The 23,291-nt window shown below is 37.2% G+C and overlaps 1 protein-coding gene across 1 annotated transcript in view; it reads left to right on the plus strand.

Moving 5' to 3' along the window:
• Nucleotides 1-2,183: 2,183 nt before the first annotated feature.
• The window catches only part of LOC137297979 (nuclear hormone receptor E75-like), a 31,667-nt gene continuing 10,559 nt past the window's right edge, over nucleotides 2,184-23,291 (plus strand). The window contains exons 1-3 of the mRNA XM_067829993.1: nucleotides 2,184-2,503; nucleotides 18,843-18,911; nucleotides 23,188-23,279. Of these exons, the coding sequence (XP_067686094.1) occupies nucleotides 18,857-18,911; nucleotides 23,188-23,279 (147 nt within the window). The 5' untranslated portion in view covers nucleotides 2,184-2,503; nucleotides 18,843-18,856. The remainder of the gene's footprint in view (nucleotides 2,504-18,842; nucleotides 18,912-23,187; nucleotides 23,280-23,291) is intronic.

Below are 23,291 nucleotides of genomic sequence, written 5' to 3' on the forward strand. Positions count from 1 at the left end.
CATCTAGTTGACTTACTTTATTTTACTTTTGTTACAATAACATATATGAATTATATATGTTGTCTTAATCAACAAAGACCGTTATATCGGCACACTTCCAGAATACATTTTTTATGAAATTGCTTATCGTAAATATGTTTTCAAAGTCACTGGGTTGCAGTGACCATATTTTCTTGCAATTATAAAATGAAAGTATCGTTTTAGATAAAGTGTACACACACACACACACACACACACACATATATATATAGAGAGAGAGAGAGAGAGAAAGAAAGAAAGAAAGAAAGAAAGAAAGAAAGAAAGAGAGACACACAACATACTAAAATAAACAAGCACGGTTAACTGTATGAAACACTATCTAAAATGGTATTCTGTTATTTTGACAATTTGCCTTCTGTTACCACCTTTGCATGAATTATTTTGATTTTAAAGTGTAAATAAATAAATAAATAAATAAATAAATAAATAAATAAATAAATAAATAAATAAATAAATAAATAAACTTTCAGACTCAGTTATGTAAACAAAATAGATATTGCGTAAAAGCAAGAGCTTCTAAAATTGAAAATCCTTGAGAGTTTATCTCCATATAAACTTTAAAAACTTAAGTCAAACATGTGATCCAATCTTATCAGACAAAGGGCAAAAGTTTACAAAACAATTTATTCTGTGCTTTTTATTTGAAAAGATCTTAAGCTCAGGATGTTATATCTAAAAATATAGATTAATTGGCGCTTAATCAGCATATATAATCATTTGTTTTAAAATGTAATGATTTATGTTAGATGGGTTATAAAAAAATCCCAAACTGATGTGTATCCTAGAATCTCATTTTTGAAAATCAGTAGTTTTCATTTTTCACTACAAATTTAAAACTTTCAAACAAAGGAGGGTTCTGTGGTTGGCAATTTCTAATTACGAATACATTTTTAAATACAAAATTACACAGCCACAGATTACATACTTAAACTGTTTCAGGAATTACTGATAGTTACACAATCACATACTGTATTAAAATTTGGGTATGATATTTGAAACGTTGGCAAACTGAATTTTCAACAATGAATAAAACTCATTTTATAGTGACTGAATTCTGATACATTTCACAGATCACTATAACGATTTTCACTGTTTAGTGTTTTGTTTTTATGTTTTAAATATATTGTCAACGGCCAATAATTGTTCACAACTATTGACAGTATTTTTGTATGAAGATAATTGTTCAGATCGTGTTTATTTTCCTTTCAGCGTTGAGTTTTTTCACTTGAATTGACTGGGACGAACATTGTCGGCGTGTTGCCCGCTCGGCTCACATACCTGTCCATGGATGGATCTCGCTCTCCCTCGCCATTGCACGTGTTCAATACCAAACGAAACACGTTTGAAGACTGGGGGAAATTATTTTCCAATAATTTTCATTCACAGCTGAGCCAATCACAAAGTGTTAGTTTACCTGGAATGTAGTATCTACCTGAAAAGCCGATGCAAGTAAACTGCCGTGACGTCACAAACAGCCGATCACGTGACTAGGATTCAGTTCATACATAGTGCGCTAAAGTCGTGATGTTTGTCAAGCAGAATATCACAATATCTGATACTCATGAGCACCCAGAACGCGGAATTAGTGAAAAATGTTCATTTCCAACTCATATCATTTCGATAACGTGACATTATGTCTGTCTGTAAGCTATTGACCGATGTGTATTAAATGGGGCATTTGCCTACTTCCCCGTACCCTTACAGGTCAAAAATCTAGTTCAGCCTCTTAGGTTAGTTTGACCTAAAAACCCGCCATATTCCCCTTGTGGGCGAAATATACCGTGTACACGATCTATATGCCTGTATACTCACTTTTTTAATCACTTCCACTACTGAGAATGTGTTTCAACCCCCTCAGAATGATGAATTAGTCCGAATATAGCGATTTATGTGTTGGGAACCCCTTTGCACTAAGCCGACATAGTTAGTGATTCTGAGGTCAGGCGAGGACGAACCGGTTTCTAAGGGAGACCAGGTCTTAAATCCGATACCACCTTTTCGTCCTGACACAACCAGATATCGAATATTATCTATGTATTTACTGTACATACCTTTACAAAAACTAATCCTATTATGAATTCACCTTTCACGAAAAAGGTTCGGTTTTATTGGTCGGATATGAGCCGCGTCTCCTTTCGATGCTCGTGTTTACGCTGATTCTCAACCGATCTGGCGGCTGTGATATTTATATATATATGACTGAGAGTTCCGATCGGTCACGTCTCTCCAACGCCAACTGTTTGCACGCTGATATTGTCTTTCACTTATGAAAAATCTGTCATGGGCAGATCGAGTCAGAGCAACTTTCATTCAAATATTTAATGTTCATTTAATGACAAAACCGAAACGCAATTTGAACACCGGTCTTGGAGATAGTTCGAAGCGTATTTTTGCCTCTGCGTTGAAGACCGGGCTACTCAAGGCTACAACAATTGAAGTTTATTGAAGCCAGTTTCTTGGGAAGGTGAGGCAATGACTGATTTTGAACAGAGTTCAGATTATGCATGTGTGTGTGTGAGTCTGTTTGGGGATGATTGTTTATATATGTTTGGCCCGTGTTTATAAACGAAATATAACTATTTGTTTTATGTAGATCTATGTAGGTATTGAGTAAGTATTAATTGTATGTCATTCTGAAAAACTCTGGTTTAGGGATCTCTTACATTGCTTTGTACTCTCTAATGTCCAATTTATATATATATACATATATATTTATACATATATTTATATATGTATTACTCAGGCTTTATTAAATAATCAGGTAGTGATGACACATGAAATAGTGTGACTGTTTGATAAAAACATATTCGCCTATCTAAGCAAACAGGTTCTCCAAAAACCTCCAACCAGTATTTGATAAAGCAAAACCCTAAAGATACACGTTATTTAATTTCCTTTTGGTTTTATCATATATACCCTATAATTGTTACCTTGAAGCCAGACAGTGGTAATCCGTAATTGTATCAATGAAAGTAAATATTCTGTTAACTTTAATAATCTACTTTCACAATTGTAATATCAGACATTTTTGACTTGCTGCAATGAAGATTACACATGTACAGTGGTATAGCTTATTTAATACGTAAAGTATTTCGTATGTTTCCACTGTTGCATATAGTGTACGGTCATTGCTGTTCAGAATGCAGAAGTCTTCTATATAACTGACTGAATTGACATCCCACTAATTTAAGTGCAGTCATAAATTATGTATAATACACCCACATGTACTTACTGTGATAAAATTTTAGGTGGCACACAGCAAAATACGTAGGTGTATATATTTCTCAAATAAATTACTCTGTAATACATTTGACTGTTTAAGGGGTTGTATACATTATCTTAAATTGGTTTATGTGAAAAGAAAACCAGGCTTGCAGCAGAACGACTTGAACAGTCCTTCGGGAAAGGGATCATACGTACTTGTTGGCTGATTCAGTTCAGTCAGTATTGACAGTAGTTCATCACCTTGGATTACCACCTACAAATATATGGGCAGTCATGCAAAAAGGAGTGAATGACAGTACGTAAGTCAGTATATTTTGCCATATTTACGTGTTTGTGCCCAGAATTTATCTATTTATGCTAAAATACCTTTGCACCAAAATATGTATTATAATTTAGCTACAGTTTTAATTGTATGTGTATGAGCAGGGCGATAAATGTCTTTGTCCTTAATATTATCAACATTTACTGGGGTATTAAAGTTTCAGGGGTGGAAATTGCCCGACGTCCCAGTCCAGTGTTTTTTTCTGACGGGCAAGCTATTTTATATATCAACCTCTACCGATGTAAAGCTGACTTTCCATTGTTAGTTTTGTTGTTTATTTAAATAATCAACAAGAGAATCGGCTGGTATGGTGGAAAAATAACAAGGCAAGTGATTGTACAAGTGCCACTGTACCGGGTACATTAGCAATTCAAGAATTATTTCCATCCTTGATTAATGCATCCATAAATCCATCCATCCATGATTAATGCTTCCATAAATCCATCCATCCATAAATATGAAAGTTCTCCATCAATATCACTTACGTCCTGATAACACAAATGTGTTATTCTCGGCATTGTAGCACTCGACACAGCAATATCCAAACCTTTCATGCAATAGTTGAACCCCATCTCGATCGACATACAGCGCTGGGCGGGTTTCTTAAGTGTGCCGGTCTAAAGCATGGTATATCCAAATGAACCTAACGCCGAACGGGAAGTGTGTATGATGAAGCCAAATATCGCATATCGCAGTGATCATCGGTTATTCCATGTTGTAATATATTTTATAGACTTCACACATCTTTCCAAAGTCAGAAAACGAACGACAGCAAACGGCATACGCAGACTAACATGTAGTCTCCGAAATCAACATGTTTTACAGAAACTGTTCACAAAAAGTAATGATAAAGTATAATGAAAAGGAGACCTGCCACATTTTTCTAGACTTGCATGGGCTTTCTTGGATATATTTATTTAAGGGTCTATATGACAGACTAGTGGTATACGCAATACTAGTGGTATATTCAATACAGTTGTTTGTATTGTGAATGTATTACATATACATGTCAGTAAGGAAAAGATGATATCGCTGTAATGAGAATGTTGTTATTTATTTGATACGTGTTTGCTTTGAGTGAATTATGAAAGTCCTGTTTAAACCCCAACAACGGCAGTTACGATTGTACTTTAAGTCATGGTACAGAATACTGAATTTCATAAATTCTGTATTGTCCTGCTCAAACCTAATGGAATAACTAATACGGTTGAAATATATAACACGGGGCGTCATTATTTACGGTTTATATATTTCCGAAAGAGATATATACAGTAATATACTTATAAGGGCTGACTGTCACACTATAGAAATACACTTTATGTTTAAAGGTCAAATTGATCGTTTGTGTTGTATGAACCACGATTCTGATATATTTCCCAGTGCACCTGAATTCAAACCAATCTCGGATATCATATATCACCGAAGATTAAATGTTGTATAAATTACTCTACACACTGAAAACTATTGGTCAGCATATCAGGGCAGAAACAGGACTGCACACATACGATACATATGCTGTCTTCCTGTTGACGATCGATGAAAACACAGCTGGCTACCTATATGTGCATCGGTGCTATAAACATACTGGATATTTTGTATGTAAAATAAATAGTAAGAAAGTAGAATGCACGGCATTGCCGTGTAATTTAGTTGGTTCTGACTCACTATATGCATTTAAACGCTGATCCCGAATTCGAGATAAAAAGTACAAAGCACTATATATTTCGAGGTCTTAACTTTACGGTAACTTTTGGCACCATATAAAGAACAACCGTGCATGGAAAACAACTTCATTACAGTGAGAGATTGCCATAAAATCAATTTGCATGATATAACGGTGTTAGATCCTACAGTGGCTCAAAAGCGGACCGATTAATTGCAATCACATCGTCAAAGGAGACCCTGTGCTGTGCTGTCTACACGCCTTCTCGCACACCTGGCTGTCACTTTGTGTGCGCACCTCCCTCGTCACAAATAGTGAACTGAGTCCACTATGGTAGTTCGTTAAACAACTTTCATATTTGTTGGACAAAAAAATCTTGCAGAGTTGATATGATATTTTTATTATGATCAGCGTTTCACTGAGTAGTTTATGTTTATTAGTTATTGCTAGAATGTAATTCATCAGTCCGCCTTTGAGCTAAACGCAATACACACGGGAACGCCGCTGTCCATGCATCAGTGCATCGTTATCCTTTCTTACTGCTTCAGCCTCGTAATGCCTCTCAAAGACATTTTGTACCTCTGGAAGTGTGTCGTATTAGATGAATGTGTTTGAAAATAAGGAAATGTTTTATATTTTCATAGTTACCTCATGAAGTATATGCATTACACAATTTTACAGTGAAGAGTTCAGTACATTTATAGGCACAAATTATCTTTGTGTTTATCGCCTCTAATCTAGAGCCACTCACCCTAAACCTTTGCCTCTTTACCCTCGAGTTCCGCTAAAACTTTATACAATGGTCCGTATTGTCCGTTTTTTCACACCACTGTTATAAATATAGGTTGCTTCAACGAAGACATATCAGTTTCCTCATATGAAAGAGGAACTTACAAACATGCTTTTTCTGGAAGGATAAGAGTTTTAAGCCCACAAACAATGGACAAAAGAAAAAGAACAAAAAACAAAACAAAAACAAAAAAACCCCACAAAACAAACAAACAAACAAAAACAACATTAATTTAAACTAGTTGACATATTTTAACTGTAACCCGTTACAAAAACATGCAATCGGCGAGTCAATTGTTCACCCAACTCGCTCACGGGAACAACACAGGGTAGTGAATCTGACACAGTATTGGTCACTGGTGTACAACTGTTTGAACTATCATTCATAGCACACAACTCTTATTGATGCCGTTAATATGGTTCACATAATGTCATATGAACTACTCTGAAGTGAACTATGAAGACCAAGCTACATTGTACCTAACATTGTGAAATGTCCACACCAAACACTGGAGCTGCTGGTATTTGGATGTGCTTTTGGAACGTTTCGCGTTTGCCAAACAATTTAAAGTATTTTAGTGACTTTTCATGGTTTTCAAGATGAATCAGATCAGACGGTTTCACTCGTCTAGTATTGTTCTGTTTCTCATCGAAATCGGAGAGATGTCTGAAGATTGAGTTAAACATTTTGGGAAAATGTCCTTGGTTTGAGTTTCCAAGTCGAGCAGAAATTCCGATTCGCGTGGAATGAGAAACAGGAACATAAAGAAAAGGGTAGGAGTTGCTGCCAGTAGGGATACGCGCGCACACACACACACACACACACACACACACACACAACACACAACGCAAAACACACACACACACACGTTTGAAGGTCTAATCCCCAAAATCCCTAAGGGGAAGGCCCAGGAACCCCCGCAGTGAGTTGTATGACCGTTTAATCACCAACTGTAAGAGGTTTTAATGATAAATAACAGCTTAAAGTCATAATACATCATTTTACCCATCAGAAATTACAAATTTGTTTTGTTGGTCTTCCAGTTGGCAGTGGCGAAACTATTCAGACACTTCCCCAATAATCCGATTGTGTCGTTTGCAGAAATAGAACTACAACTCCATCTTGACAACACTAATACATTTCATTAGTTCATGATAAAAGAGTGGCATTTAGGAACAACACACCTAAACAAAATTTAAATGCCAAATCGTCATCAGTAGCTGTTTGTTCTCTCGTCAAATGGTATTTTGAAGGTAAAATATTGTGATCATAAAGCATACGTATACCACTGCAAAGACGATTGTCATTTGATTTTATGAATCTGCTCCGGTCAAGAGAAGTGATATCTGTATACTTCAATTACTTCATTGGGACTTCATGAAGAATATAATTACATTATGTGAACACTTAAAATGGCTTGGTATCTACGTAAGTTTTCAGACAACAGTCAAATACTAGTAACCGAGATTTCGAACAGGTTCGGATTTCAGTTATTGGGTGCGTGTCAATACTTTTGTAATGGCGTCCAGTGTGTACTGGCGTCAGCTAGGCAAACGGATGTTCAGGCATTACAGCGAACCAGCTGTCGCACCATCCTTGATTCTTTTTATTTTGTGGCGACTTCATCAGATGAGATACCAACATCACAAGCTATTATCTAAACAAATGTGAAATTCACTGATAATCAGACACTAATGTACCAATAGAGTATATGGGATCACAAAGTAAGTTCAAGGCTCCTTCCATGTTGGACATGGCAATTTGGTCCATATCATCCCGACTCCACACTAGGAGTCAAGGAGAGTCTGTACATGTAACTTACACCGTTTTTGTACCATTGAATCCTTATTGAATCCGTTTGAAATAGTCATACCATGCTTATTGTTCAGGAAAATTGAAATACTTTATTATGTAGATATTTTTAATTGGAATTTTGTTTGCATTTGTAACCTTGACTCGATTTACCCATGCTTATTTGGTTTTGCGAACACCTGGTGTCATGACTGATTTTCATTGATCCATTCATATACGTTTCATCACTATTTTCCCTTTAATCCAGGCGAATTTTGTGTTTGAGGATATTCAAGATTGGTAATGTTTTTGTGTTATTTTATATATATTTGTACCAAGAACAAAGACGAGCTTTACGCTGCGATCCTCAGTAAACCGATAACGAGGATCACCCATGAGAACGCAGTGTAACGTGCTGGTATATATGACATGATTGTTTGCATATATTGTATGCTTTCAAAGGTTGGTCATTGGCCGTTCAATGATGACCTCACCATCAGTCTTATCTCCACGCGATGATGGCGACGAGACCCTGTTGGTCAGCGACTTCATGTTATGTTCCCAGGACGTCAAGTTGATGTCATGAATATTACATATATTCTTTGAAGACCTAATGTTGCAGATTAGAATGTTTTATTTATATGTGGAAGACCGGAATGATTTTGCTTTCTGTTTGAAGACCTAATCTTGCAGATCTGACTGTTGCATTTGTCTGTGGAAGACCTTAATGTTTTTGTTTTCAGTTTGAAGATATGATGTTACAGAGTTGAATGTTGTATTTGTAGTTTAAAGATCTTGTACTTAAGACCTGAATGTTTATTTGCATTTTGAAGACCTAATGTTGACGACCTGATTTTTTAATATGCTCTTTGGTGATCTATTGTTGAAAATTGTAGTTACAACTGTCACTGGTTAAGATCAAGCGAATGTTTAGCGAAGAATTGTTTCAGTGACATGTTTAGAATTACTTTGCAAAACTGGTCAGATCGGTCTGACATTTCATCATTGGTTTTAAAGTTCTCCATACTGAACTGCTGGAAAAACACAGTTGCACGTTACCTCAAGCGTAAAGACGTCACAAATGAGTACCTGTTATACATCTATCAACTTAATCTCAAATGGTTACGTAAAACATTTTTCACAAATATAGACAATATATTCAAGCAAACTTTCTAGTTTACTCTATTTCCGGTTTTAGATTTTACACTAAACTCGTTTATGAAATGGTTGCGATATGACTATTTCTTTTATAGCAGTAGTGTGTGAGTATTGTATTCATTAAAGTTTATCAACAGCGTAACCATAGAGACTAACCTATGCCTATATGTAAAATAATGCCGTAAATAACTTTGTATTGTTCATATATGTTTGTGTACATATGATGTATTAGTAGTAACCTGGTCAATATACACAATATTGTTCCTAACCAATAAATACGAAATGCCATGTAACCTTGACAAACCTTGGCCAATACCAGCTAGTGAATTGATGAAATGTAGGTAGAATATCACATATATATGCACTGCTGAATTTAGAGATCGTAATAACAAGAGAAGTTTGGTGTTTTTGTAACAGATTGTTCTCTCGTAATATGTATGTTATATGATACGAATGATATCATGGAAAAACAGTTAACTATAAGCCTCACATTCGGTTGTCAAGGTGATACTATTAGGCCCGCCCCTTTTGACTCGTACCTCTAATGTATGCAAATTTCTGCCTGCGTGATGCGCCGAGCTCAATCTGACTGAACACTGAAAGGTGTTCTTTGTAAGGTCGGTATGTACACAGGGTATATGCAGACCACATGGAGCTCACGGTTCGCTGACGGAAAACAGTGAGCCAGTCAATCTAGATCACGACAAAAGAAGAAAGTTATACCATAAGGTACCATATTGCGTATGTGACATTCTATTTTTCTGATAATATCTTCCTGTTTGACTTTAGGCGTTTAAACAAGCATGACACATGTTGACTTCGTTTGTTGGTGCGAACTGAAGATACATAGTGGTAATAGGTACAGTTACTTCTGCACAGTCCAAGGATATAATGCGTGTGAGGAATGCTATCAGTATATACTCGTCGTCCATGCGAGTGTATCTTTGTTTCTGTACTAATTATTTGTGCAAATATATTTGTGTTCATGTCATCATATTATACGAGTACAGGTGCATTGTTTAAAATATTGACATTTTTGGTCATTGTTGTCTCAACGCAGTATCGTAGGAATCATTGTCACTGTGGGCAATCTGTGGGTTAACTGGGTCCCCCATGGTGTTCTGTCACGTGAATTTACATTTTAATTTTATGTTAAACTGACCGTTGCTGCAGAGTTCCTTTCAGGATCCTTCATTATTTTGTTGATAATCGACATTCATGAATGCATTATCATGATCTTGACATGAATTGACAAAGGTACGGAAAGTGACGGTTTCCTCTTCTCTGATCCATATCTGTCTTTCAGCTGAAATGATGGTGTGACGTCTTTCCCGGGGGCCATTTTGCAGATTACTGCAAGACATACAAATTCTTGCCCGTTATTCATTAAGGATTATACACACCATTGTGTCAAAAATCTTTTTTTTATTTTCGTATCCATCTGTATTTTTGACATGGAACAGCATCAAGCATTAGGTAAGACAAATGACGTATGTCCATTTTTGAAACCTTTATTAACGATGGGATCCGGAGTTTTCTTATTTCTAATTGCATGCTCGCTTGACCGAAACGAAACAATAGGGAACAATCATGTTTATAAATGTTTGTGCATACGGTCAGGGTCTATTATTTTGAGCATGTACGGATCAAGAATGCTCCTTTAAAACGCTTTATACTGACAATGTGTTATATTTCCGACGCTCAGTATTCAGTATATGTTAAAAGGGTAAATCGAGCATATTTTAAGCAGCTAACTGTTAAGAAACAGTTGGTGAGACACTTGGTCGGTATTTCACCGTATCTGTGTGGTATGTGGTTGATCTCGTTCAACAACTTTTGACTGAATGACTTGTAATTCATAAGAGAAATCAGATTTCATTTTGAGCGATACCCGTGCAAAATAGATCAGCGCTGGTCTGCTCGATCATATCACTCCCGACACAAGTCATTGAGTGAGTGAGTTTGGTTTTACCCCGCTTTTAGCAATATCCCAGTGTGAAATTAACATTCCTTCTTGACAGCTAGCGGAAGTCGACGTTAAGCGTAGGTCATTGTTGTCTTTTCATAGTCTGACGTTGACCTGGCCCTTTTATTTAATCTGTTTCGTATCCAGTCCTGTTTGACCTCTGTCATTTTTGTAATTTTCAGTACAGGTTCGCAGGGTAACATGACGTCTATGAGAACCACTCACTTCTTCATTACATGTTTCTATAATGGTATTGACAGGATGCTATTTCTGGTGATGAATCATGAACTTGGGCAGTGTCGATTGTACAGCGGTGGTACCAGGGTGGGTGGGGAGAGAAGGGGAGGGGGCTATTTTATACAGCTGCACCATTCGATATTTTAATAGTTTGCAGTTTGCGCTTAGATAGCATAAGTGAAAGAAATGGGTAAATAAAGATTTTTAGCCTCACTGTTGGTATCTGCACGGCTACAGTAACAGGAACCCCTTGTGTAGGTGTATGCATGGAAATGTCAACAGTGACCATATCTATTTACTATTATCCGTTTATATTATATCTGTGTGTTCACAAAAGTAATCCAAGGTTTGAAAATGAGCGAGGACAAAGGACACTTAAGAAACAATGTGTGTTGTCCTTGCGAACATTTGGTTGATAAGACTACCGTTGGATTTAGACGTTTTCAACGTAGAGTATGAGAATATATTTTGATTATGGTCGCTGTGACAATATGCTGTCATACAACAGGCTCTGACGCGACAGTCGTTGATTACATGTATTGAATAGACTGTCTGTTTATATTGACAGTCTTTCAGTTTTTCATTGTTTGCACCAGCTAGGAACCAGGTTAGAACTGATCTTCATTAGCCCATGCTTGTCGTTAAAAGCGACCCTGACTGGGTGGTCCGACATGTTGAGTCATATCATCGTCTCTCAACATGCTCATGCTGTTGATCACTGGATCATCTAGGTATTGTCTTCTGTCAGTTTGGTACATGGTGTAATCGTTGTTATTGAGAAGGTGTTTTAAGAAATATAAGAACTTTTCAGAGTGGCGTTCAGTAGGCTCACTCACTCACTCACTCACACACACAAAACGCGTAAAGTTTAGACTGGACCGACCAAGGTGGAATGAATTATACTCTTTATTTTGATATGAAATGCTGCTAAATGCGACACAAATGATAATATAATGCTCTTTTTTATGGACAAGGTGAGACTGGGACCTTGAACTTTGTAGGGGTTAACAATGAGAACGACTGAAATGTCACATTAACTTACCCAGTAAGCCTGCCAGCTAGAAACATATAGGTGTTTGACCCCGCGCGAGCCCTTTTGGTACATACAAACCATGCACTAAAAGGCAGGCACGAAAAAAGTAACTTTAACTACACACCACAGGATGCAACGAAACACGGTACTTTATAAAGCCAGTTGATTCTAGCACATGCAACTCCACTTTGTCATCAAAGAAGGTAACTTTATCTATTGGTATGTTCTTAATCCCATAGTATGTGTTCAGTTTCTAAGTACTTTCCAAAAGTAATTGACCCCAAGAAATGTAAATTAAGTTGAGATATCCCCGCTTCTGAAACAAAGAAGGTTGACTCCAATTATTGGTATGTTCCCACACTGAAACCCACAGTGTAACGTTCTTTTGTCAATTCAATTTTTACTGAACATTATCTAACTTAAGTACTAAAAGTAATCGACTCCAAGAAATGTAAATGAAGTTAAAGAATCCCCGCTTCTTAAACAAAGAAGGTTGACTTTACCTATTGCTATGCTCCCACGCTGAAACCCACAGCGTCACGTCCTTTTGTGCATGAGTTCAGTTTCTACGGAACATCATCTAACTAAAGTACTTTTCAAAAGTAACTGACTCCAAGAAATGTAAATTAAATAAGATATCTTCACTAAATTAGCGAAAAAGGCTGACTTCTACTGATGTGCCCTATCTGATACACTCACACAGTGTCACGTCGTTCTATGGGTTCAGTTGTACCGAACGTCTTGGGGTTGTGTAACTCGCCTTTCTCCCAACTGAAGCGTTGTGAACTTATAGTTAGTCTGTTATCATATATGTCACTGTCATTCGGCGCTGTTTCGCTTGTACTCATGGCATAATGAAACGTCCTATGGTGTTTTCCCAAATGATAAATTCTTAAAACAAAATCTGTTACCAGAGAAAAGGATTAGGAACAAGTTCACCAGCTTAGAATACCCTCCTCTTATGATGTATTAATGGTCAGGAAATGTTTATCGTTTTTAATGGTGAAAAGAAATTCCACAACAAATATGTTATTTTTTGCATTGTTATGTGGACTTTAAGTGTCAAAAATATTCAGGCTCGTGGGTATTGCTCTTTAAAAACCACAACACTTTTGTTTTGCAGAAGTAGCTTAATCATGTCGTGTCTCCATACAAATGTTAGCTCCAAATCTATCCCACCCACTGCCATTTCTCGGATGTAAAAAAATGTTTGATCGTCAGGATATGTTTTGTGTGAATAACTTATTTTGACTTTGCTTCGTCAAGGATTTTTGTACAGCCAGGCTTCATACTCATCTTGTGTCTCGGACTTGTGCTGGCTGGGAATGAACACCAGAGCGTTGACCAGACTCGCTGACGTGGTTGACATATGTCATCGTGTGCCAATTGATGATTTATTGTATTCTTTTGGAAAAGTTTCATCTGTATGACTATATATTACCTTTTTTCCTGTACCTTGGTATTGGCTTGTAGAATATCATATACATTTTTTAATGGTTTATAAGCATAAAGGGTGTTCAGACTCAGCAACATGGGACATAAATGTTCAGTTTTGAACTTTGCTACTTAAGACTGTATTAATGAGACGCTTGCCATTTGTGTGTCTCGACCTTAACCCTGCTGAATTAATTTCTGCATAAGGCGTTATAAAGAGGGTGGGTGATTTTAAACAGTTTTGAATAATGGGCATTCAAAAATGGGCAACCGAATCAATATTTCACCATTCATACTAAACAGAAAAATGAACATTGTTATCTAAGAGTATCCTGCCTTTTTTCAAACATACAACGAATATTTCCAAAGTAAATATGAATAGTGTAACATATCGTGAATTTACCGGAATCACTTGATTTATAGTAGAATGAGTTACAAATTAGGAACTTGTATAAATCATTTGAACTAGCGCAAACCGATTCCAATGGTCTTATCTCTAAGATCTCATATTTAACTGAATTTATATGTGTAAATTTGTATCAGAAAATAAGCGCGTGACGGCAAATTTATGTCCTAATGGAAAATGTCCGACATAAACAAATGGTATTTTCGATATTATCACGTACTTTATTCAAATGAAACTATTATATTTATTGCAAAGGTGTCTTGTTACGAAATTGCAGAATATACTACATGACATATGAATATTCGCCAGTCCTCGTTGTCCTGAAGTGTTGTATATCATTTTCAACACAAATCCTTTTACCGGTTTTGCTTTCCGGTGCACGTGCGAAAAAAAACATGGTGTGTTTGGTCTAAACTCTGCACATAACATTGCTGTTTCAGTAAGAACAAAGTTTACAATACTTTCAAGTATTGTCAGGGATTGTGTGTTAAAAATCTTTCATCTTTGAATGTTAACAGTTAATTTAGAGACATTTCCTATTTCAAACCTACTACTACTATTTGGTACAGTTAATCATAGCTCAAAGGAAAAAATATTGTGTTGTTTTACCACATCACTGGGACATCACAAAACCTGTTTAACCGCGTATGCTCCCATGACTCGGAAACAGTAGTCGATCAACACTCCACAGGAAGGTTTCTCGGTGTCTTCTATTTGACCTTTTGTTGATTTTACACTGATTATGTAAGTAAGAAACATGTAGATGTCAGATATGTTGATGACAGCTTTTGTTTTGTTATGGTCTTTTTTCCAATTTGTCCGACACAATAACGTTTACAGACATCGGTCAAAGATCGGCCCCAAGAACAGGTGCACGTAAATGGGAGTTACAAACTTTGTATTGCACAATAAGATGCTTTTCTTATTGTGATACAGTAGTAGTAAATGCATATGCTATATTACATTGTAATCTGTAATAGAGTATGAATTGTTATTTCACATGAAATTAGGGATGATTTAATCAATTGTGCTGTTATATTACATGCATGCCAAAATAGATTAAGTCTGACTTCAAAACACTTTGAATTGCGTACATAAATCCACGCAATAAATTAAAATCCATGGTGAATATTGATGATAGATTTGTCAGTGTTCAATCTTTCACAGATGTTTACAGCTTTCAACATTTTCAGATATTTCCATGTGCTAATTGCTATTAAGTATATTATTAGTCCTTTTCTCACACAATTTGTCATGGGTAAGATTGTAAACATCATCGAATACTGTCTTTTACTAGTATCTGAATATCAATGCTGTGGTAAACTATGGAACTATTTGACATCTTTATTTAATACAACCATTCCGTGCAGTATATGAACTATTCTTCCCTATAATGAATTGGATAGATGTTTCATGTTATTTTTGTCTATGTTGTTTCAATACAAGACCTTGAAAAATATACCCCGAATACAGATATGATTATCTTTGTTTTCAATATAAGACGAATAGCGGGGGCACATATGCTGTTGGCGTAAATATTATTTATCAGAAAATTTTATGACTGGATGAATGTTTATAGGGCACATATGTTGATTATTTTCTGTTAAAGTAAAAGTGAATATTTTACTTTATCGTTTCCTGTGTTTCTGAGCAATGACATAATATGTCTACAGAACTTTTAAAGAATTTTGGTGTTTATTGAAGTGTCATGCTTCTGTACATGTTACCTGTGGCATCTGTGCATGTTGCATGTGGAATGTAAAATTGTCTATGTCATCATAAAAGAAACACAGTCTTGTTTTAATTCAGAAATGTCCATCATTAAGCATACTTTCGTTAAGGGTCTGTAAGTGTTTGATATTGTCGTTGTCTCATATATATATGTAAATACATAAATCCAAATTAGCTTAAAACAGGGCTCGATTTAGAGAAGCGAAACCTATTTGCCCTAGGTGGAATCTAAGGTCATGAGCTTGATGTCCAGACTATACCGGGTTGCACCTCCTGCTCTGTGTATGATTATATAAGTTATTTTGCATTTCACGGGAACGTGAATTTATAGAATGTATCACTGGAAGTTTATCAACTCCTGCATACTTTACCACATGAAGTTAACAAACTCGTGCATGGTTTACCTCCATGAGTCGAACGTGCTTCCGGTTTCACCAAGGGTGAATACGACTATTAAATATTGATTATTGTTCATGATCTTACAATATTGATTATTGTTCATAATCTGCATTATCTTAGGTATTGAATCGTTTTTATTATGATGCATATAAGTTAGGAGTCTGCATATAAGTGCGTATTTTCTAACTTTCATCGTGTCTTGACACCTGGAGTAAGTGCGTGTTAGGACACGTCCTCACGTGTCACCTACGGCTGTCAAGAGCGGAAATGTCAAACAAAATCATTGTAAACTCGATGGATACGATAATATTTTTATAAAGACATTCACGGTTACCTAATCGGACCATGCAGTTAATTCCAACGAAAATAACTGGTTATTTACAAGATTAGCAATAGTTTCCGCTATCACGATGCATGTGGATGTGTTTGTTTACCACCATTGCCATGATCGGTACTATTCATCCAATACCAAATGTAACTTAAAGATTGTTTTTGTTTATAACTGATTAAATCGAAAGTCTTACGTTTTAGACAATTGACATCTTTCGTGTGATTTTTCACAAAATATTGATCAAATTGTTGAATATGATTTCATTGTGAAGACGTTATTTGACTGAGTACCACTCGATGTCATGCATCTGAAATCAACAATGGCCGTTGTGGCTCTGTGCTCAGACATTTGGCGAGTACATTTTTAACTCGGAGGCTTTTCGTTTAAGGGTACAAAGACTACTTACATTGTTCATATTTCGAACAGCGAGCATTCATATATTTCATATACATTTCAGATGAAAGGTTTTTCATAGTCACTAGTTATTGCAAGTTTGGTTTGGGGTTGTCATGCAGTTCTTCTGTCGAATCGGTTTGCCAGCAGCATTGAGAGGATAAACAGAATGTAGTCGTCTTATTTGTGTGTTTAACTTGAATGTTTGAAAGTGAACACTAAACGAGACACATTGTGTAGTTGTCACCACTGCCACACTGTCAAGTTGTAATCGCTGTGTATTCGTTAAACAGACGCATGCTCATAATATAATCTGACTCCGAATTGTGCAACCGCCTCTGCTAAAAGCGTTTTATGGGTGTGGAAAAAATGTTTGTGGTTTTTATTATCCCTCCGGCATGTAACAACATGATTTCCATGGGAACGTTTCGGACATAGTCTCAAAAGTGAGAGGTGTTTTTCGTTTCCGGAGCAGAACTCAAAAACCGTTGAATATGTTACTGCAAAACTTGGTAGATCATCAGGTAGAGCCTGAAGTGAACTTTGTAATATCTGTCAGCAAACCTTGGTAGATATGTGTGGTAGATCCCAAAGTGGTGCCTTTTGGTACTTAACAGGTTTTTGTGATTTATTATTTTCTCTTTTTCAATGGAAACGTTTCGGACTTAGTCTCAAAATGGAGGGATGGGCTTCGTTTCCGGAGCAGAACTCAAAACCTGTTCAATATTTTTCTGCAAACCTTGTTAGATATGTGTGGCAGACCCAAAAGTGATGCCTTTTTCTATTTACAGGTTTTTGTAATGTATTATTTTCTCTTTTTCAATAGAAACGTTTCGGACTTAGTCTCAAAACTTTTCTCGTAGCATCCATAGCTCCTATGTTACAGTATAGGAGGTACAATGGCTACGGGAAAACTTACAAGATCTTAGGCTACGAGAGTTTTGTGAAACGGGGCCCTGACTGATATATCTACCAAGTTTTGCAGAAAAATATTGAACGGTTTTTGAGTTCTGCTCATCTCAAAACCCACTGGGTACCTTTCGACAGATCTTGGCAGGTATATGAGGCAGATCTTGAAGTGGTGTCTTTTGCTGTTTACAGATATATGGCATTTATTTTTTTCATGATTTCCGTGGAAAACGATTCACACTCAGTCGAAAAAAACATCAAGTAACCTTCAGATGATTTGTGGGAGCCGGGGGGATATGTCATCTTCTGATGACTCTTGTTTAACAAAGTGACATATGATGATCTGCCAATACCATCGCTCATTCTTGATTTTATTATCATATGCTAGTTCAATGCCTCATCTTGCAGCATGTACCCAAAAAGAACAGTTTCAGAGATCGAATATAATAAAAACAAACCGATGAAATATCTCTTCAATAGTACCAAACCTTTTATGTGAATAGCAGACATATGTGACATAATTATATTGAATGTCGTCGTTACCTTGCTCAGTTTCTTGTATTAAACGAACAAGTTTGAAAATCATATCTAAAAAGAAATATACCCTATGCTGAGAATTACGGAAGATCGACAGATAATGATTACTCGATACCCGTTCTGTCACAGATAATGGTTACTCGATACCCGTTCTGTCACAGATAATGGTTACTCGATACCCGTTCTGTCATATTATCATAAATGTCTATATGATAGACATGCTCTCTGTTTGTACAACCAGTTGAACTAATATGTTCTGCTTGGCTGATCCGTAATTGTACATGATTCGATTTCAATTTTTCTATTTAATTCTGTCCGTTCTTCGTTAATTCGGTATGTTGCAATGGAAATGGGTAATTGATTTTTTTCCATTTTGATTTCAATTTCTTTTTAAATATGAATAATTTTGTTCCATTATAAGTTTTTGGAATTATTTGAATTATGTAAATAATGGATATTGTGTCTTCGTTTATTTCAGATAACTCAGACAAAATGGTCATCAGTATTTCAAGACAGATGGTTGCAAAACGCAGTTCAACAAAGCACGGTGAGTTATTGTCTAGGGAAAGTGCATCATTATTGATATTGTATGCTCAGTTAATTCCGTAGAGGGCGTGGATGGGCCAGTCGTCGAGCGTGTCGCACATCGTTGAGGTATGTCACGTGTACGTCCCACATGTATCGTCAGGCGGGTCAGAAACTACATGGGTAAATTCGCTGATTCATCATAATCACGTTTCTGGGCGGTCAACAGGAGTGGTGACATGCACTAAGCAATATTTCCTAAACTAACCATCCGACCAATAGACACGCTTCAGTCTCAGAGTCCCTGAACCGTATTATTTTCCCTGCAGTCACCCCTGCACCCCTGCAAGTCTAGATTTCCCCACGTTCACTAATCTCTGGATGGGTTTATTAATTTGGTACAATTGAAACTATATATATTCAGAGACTAGAGTGTAACATATACTATATTTGGGATTACACTTTCTTAGTGAATACAAAGTCTAGTACTTTTTGGGATTAAGTCCCATCCGGGATTCGAACCCACTTCTTCTGAGGTAAGACCGGCATAGGTTATCCGAGACATGGCTTAGAAGCGTGTGGTTCATGTTAGATTAACGGAGTAGGGTTCTGTTCATGGGGTGGAATTACAAACATGTACCGAAAAGTTGATTTAGGATCATAGGTTTTCAGCAGACCTCCAAAGCTATTTTTTGGTAGCTTTTTTGAAATTTTATTTCTCCACTCCATCATGTAGAAGTCCAAACTTGTAACACATGGGACTAATCGTTTAGTTTTAGTCAAATGAACACGTCCCATAACGATAGCAATAAAAAGAGCTGTCCCAGACAGAGAAACGTACATGTCATCATCCTTTATTCGTAGACATCAACTGACGGAAACTTTGCCCATTCCAGATTCCATGTGATCTGCACACTGTGGGAAGGTGAAGGTCCCGTGGTAGAATAGGTCTTCAGCAACCCATGCCTGCCCTAAAAGGCGACTATGCTTGTCGCAAGAGGCGACTAACGGGATCGGGTGGTGAGGTTCGCTGACTTGGTTGACACATGTCATCGGTTCCCAATTGCGCAGATCGATGCTCATGTTGTTGGTCACTGGATTGTCTGGTCCAGACTCGAGTATTTACAGACCGCCGCCATATAGCTGTAATATTGCTGAGTGCAGCTTAAAAGTAAACTCATTTACTCACTCACACTGTGGGAAACATGAACTCTCACGCCATGTTACAATGTCAGTTATATGTGTGTAAGTGAGAAGAATTATGTCAGACCCAGTTCCCTATTTTGTCTCGTACCATACGTTCTCGAACTGAAGGTGGTAAGGTTCACTAAACTGTTCACATGGTTATGACCGGTGCCGCCGGTGTTGAAGGATACGTTCACTGTGGTATCACCATTTGATAGTGAGTCATAAACGCAGGCTCTTTCATCGTGTCGATCACGGGATTGTCTGGTCCAAACTCGATTGTTTACAGACTGCGTCGAACAGTTCCACAAGCACAGCTACTGTATCTAGCATCAAACAAATACACGTACATATTAATGATATCGTAAGATTTTTGCATTTTTCACTCTACTTATAATATAGATTTCTTATGGACGTGGAAAGGCTTTTGTCGCTTCTGTTCAAAGCTGATAGAGGTAACTGATCAATGCGCTACGGGGTCAGATCAACCTCCAGCCCTGTTCAGTGATCAGTGTCAGTGACTGTCGCAACATTCCAGATGCGTTTCATGCAATATGATTAACCATATATACAGATAACACAGTAACTATCTTTTGTCTCTGTTACGTGTTATACCGCCCACAAAACATATGCTACCTTAGGAAGGTGAAACTTGAGATAATCAGTTAATGTAAGTATCATCTGATTGAGGGAAATGCTTCATATTTATACATGGGTTGGCAATAATGTTTAAGATAATTGTTAGATAGCAATGCTGTCTGCAGCTTATATTCATATGTGTTGTTGCAAAACCGAGTGAACAAAGTTGTTGGTGCAACATTACTAGTTTCATCCCTGAGGATCAAGACTTGATTTTCAGTAATACATGCCTGTGGTAAGAGGCGACTAACGGGATCTGGTGGTCAGGCTCGCTGACTTGGTTGACACATGTCATCGTGACCCAGTTGTGTAGGTAGATGCTCATGCTATTGATCACTGGGCTGTCTTAATCCAGACTTGAGTATTTACAGACGGCCGCCATATATCTGGAATATTGCTGAGTGCGGCGTAAATGTAAAGTAACTCACTCACTATTAATAGTATCATTGTTTAATAACTGATAGAACATTTGCAGTGTTACCATGCAATCAATCTGCGCTGGCTGTACTGCTGTATCTCACTGTAAAACAACTGTAAATATTTTTTTGAAACTGTTTACTCTCCTACGTCATAGCTGGATCTTTTGAGACAGACAGGCGTCAATATATTCAAGTTAGCATACAAAGTACCAGTGTCAACATTCAGTTTAACCTGGTAACAGTTTTGCAAAAATACCATTTCTCAGAATCTATTGACTCAGTTCTTAAACGTTTACAATAACTTGTACCCTTCCTTTAAGTCTTTAAGTTATTAGATGAAAATATATATTTTTCGTTATACAAGTGAAGAACCGAGGTAGAATTGGCCTTCAGCAAAACATGCTTGTAAGAAGCGACTAGTTGGATCGGATGGTCTGACTTGGTTGATACATGTCATCGTATCCCAATTGCGTAGATCAGTCGTAGATCATGATGTTGATCATTGGATTATCTGATTACTTGATTACAAAACGCTGACATATGGCTGGAATATTGCTGGGTGCGGCGTTAAACACAAACAAAACAAAACACATATGTTAAATTGAAAATAACTGTTCATAACTGTGTTACCAAGATAGTCGTCAAAGGTCAAGGTCATTAGATAACGCCGCTCACTACAATGATTACAAATTCTAAAATAATTTGAATGTTAGTCACAGCTAGTGAGCTGGTGTGGTTTCAGGCTGCTTTTAAGAACCTGGTAAATGGTAAATGGAATACCGCAGATAACATGGACGAATATCTTGTTCCACAGAAATTTATCCACGAGATCCATGAGATCACCTTCTCTAGAATACTTATAGTATCTGATAACTGATCATTAAAAATAAGGATCAACATGTAACACCAGTGTTTGGAAAGCTTCAATTAAGTCTCAGGACACGATGCATGTTATAATTAAAAGCATAGATTTTGTGAAAACCGTTTATGGCTTTTAATGGATATGTGCACTGTAACGTTTGAAGAAGCTGAACAGGCAGTGTGTTATATAAAATATACAATCTTCTTCCCTTGTTGAGTGTACCACGTTGTCCATGAACTCAATACCGGGCATCCACCAAACTCAACCTTGCTGACGGTCTCATGCAAGTGCGAGTTCATCTAATAAATGCAATAACTCCACAGTTGTTCCTGAAGGTCCGTCTGAGTCGATGTTGTACATGGTGCTCATCAGACTGAACGTTGCTTCTGATGGCTTGCCTCTGATCTGAAAGCCTCTTGCCTCTGATCTGAAAGCCTCTTGCCTCTGATCTGAAAGCCTCTTGCCTCTGATCTGAAAGCCTCTTGCCTCTGATCTGAAAGCCTCTTGCCTCTGATCTGAAAGCCTCTTGCCTCTGATCTGAAAGCTGCCTCAGTTTCAAGGTTAAATCTGTGCACTATTGGCCTACTAACGCCATTCTTGAAGTTCCACACAGATAAAGCATTCTTTTAGGGTCATATAGATAAAAGAGATAACAGTATTGACGGCTCATCATATTTGTATTCCTTCAGGAATGGGAAATGTTACTTGCGATGTACTTACATGCAAGCTAGAAACCACGGGTTGTCTCTAGGTGTTTTTCATAATGTTAAATCGTGCACTTGTCATGATTGTTAATGTCAGTTTAAAAACAACATGTTCTTCAAGTTGTAATGGCACTGCCATCATACTCGGACCAACTGACGCTTGTTGACATAATTATGTTCATGTGTGAATGAGTGAGTGAGTGAGTACTCCGCCTGTAGCAATATTCCAGCAATATCACGGCGGGGAACACCAGAAATGAGCTTTACACATTGTACCCTTGGATAGAATCGAACCCGAGTGTTCGGTGCGACGAGCGACCGCTTCAAACACTATGCTACCCCACCGCCCCTTTCATATGCGACACCACGCATACCCAAGGCACCCATCAGCAAAGACGCAGGGTATAGTCAACCCATAATTTGTTCTTGTGTATTTGTGTCTCTTTGTGTGTGCATAACAATTTTCCAATGTCTTCTCCTTCATTGCAGGTGCACCCCCGGGTGGACACATCCTGTGTAAAGTTTGTGGTGATAAGGCATCTGGCTTCCACTATGGGGTATTCTCGTGCGAAGGATGTAAGGTAGGGGTACAT

This window comes from Haliotis asinina, chromosome 10 (genome assembly GCF_037392515.1).
Source record: "Haliotis asinina isolate JCU_RB_2024 chromosome 10, JCU_Hal_asi_v2, whole genome shotgun sequence".
NCBI lineage: Eukaryota > Metazoa > Mollusca > Gastropoda > Lepetellida > Haliotidae > Haliotis > Haliotis asinina.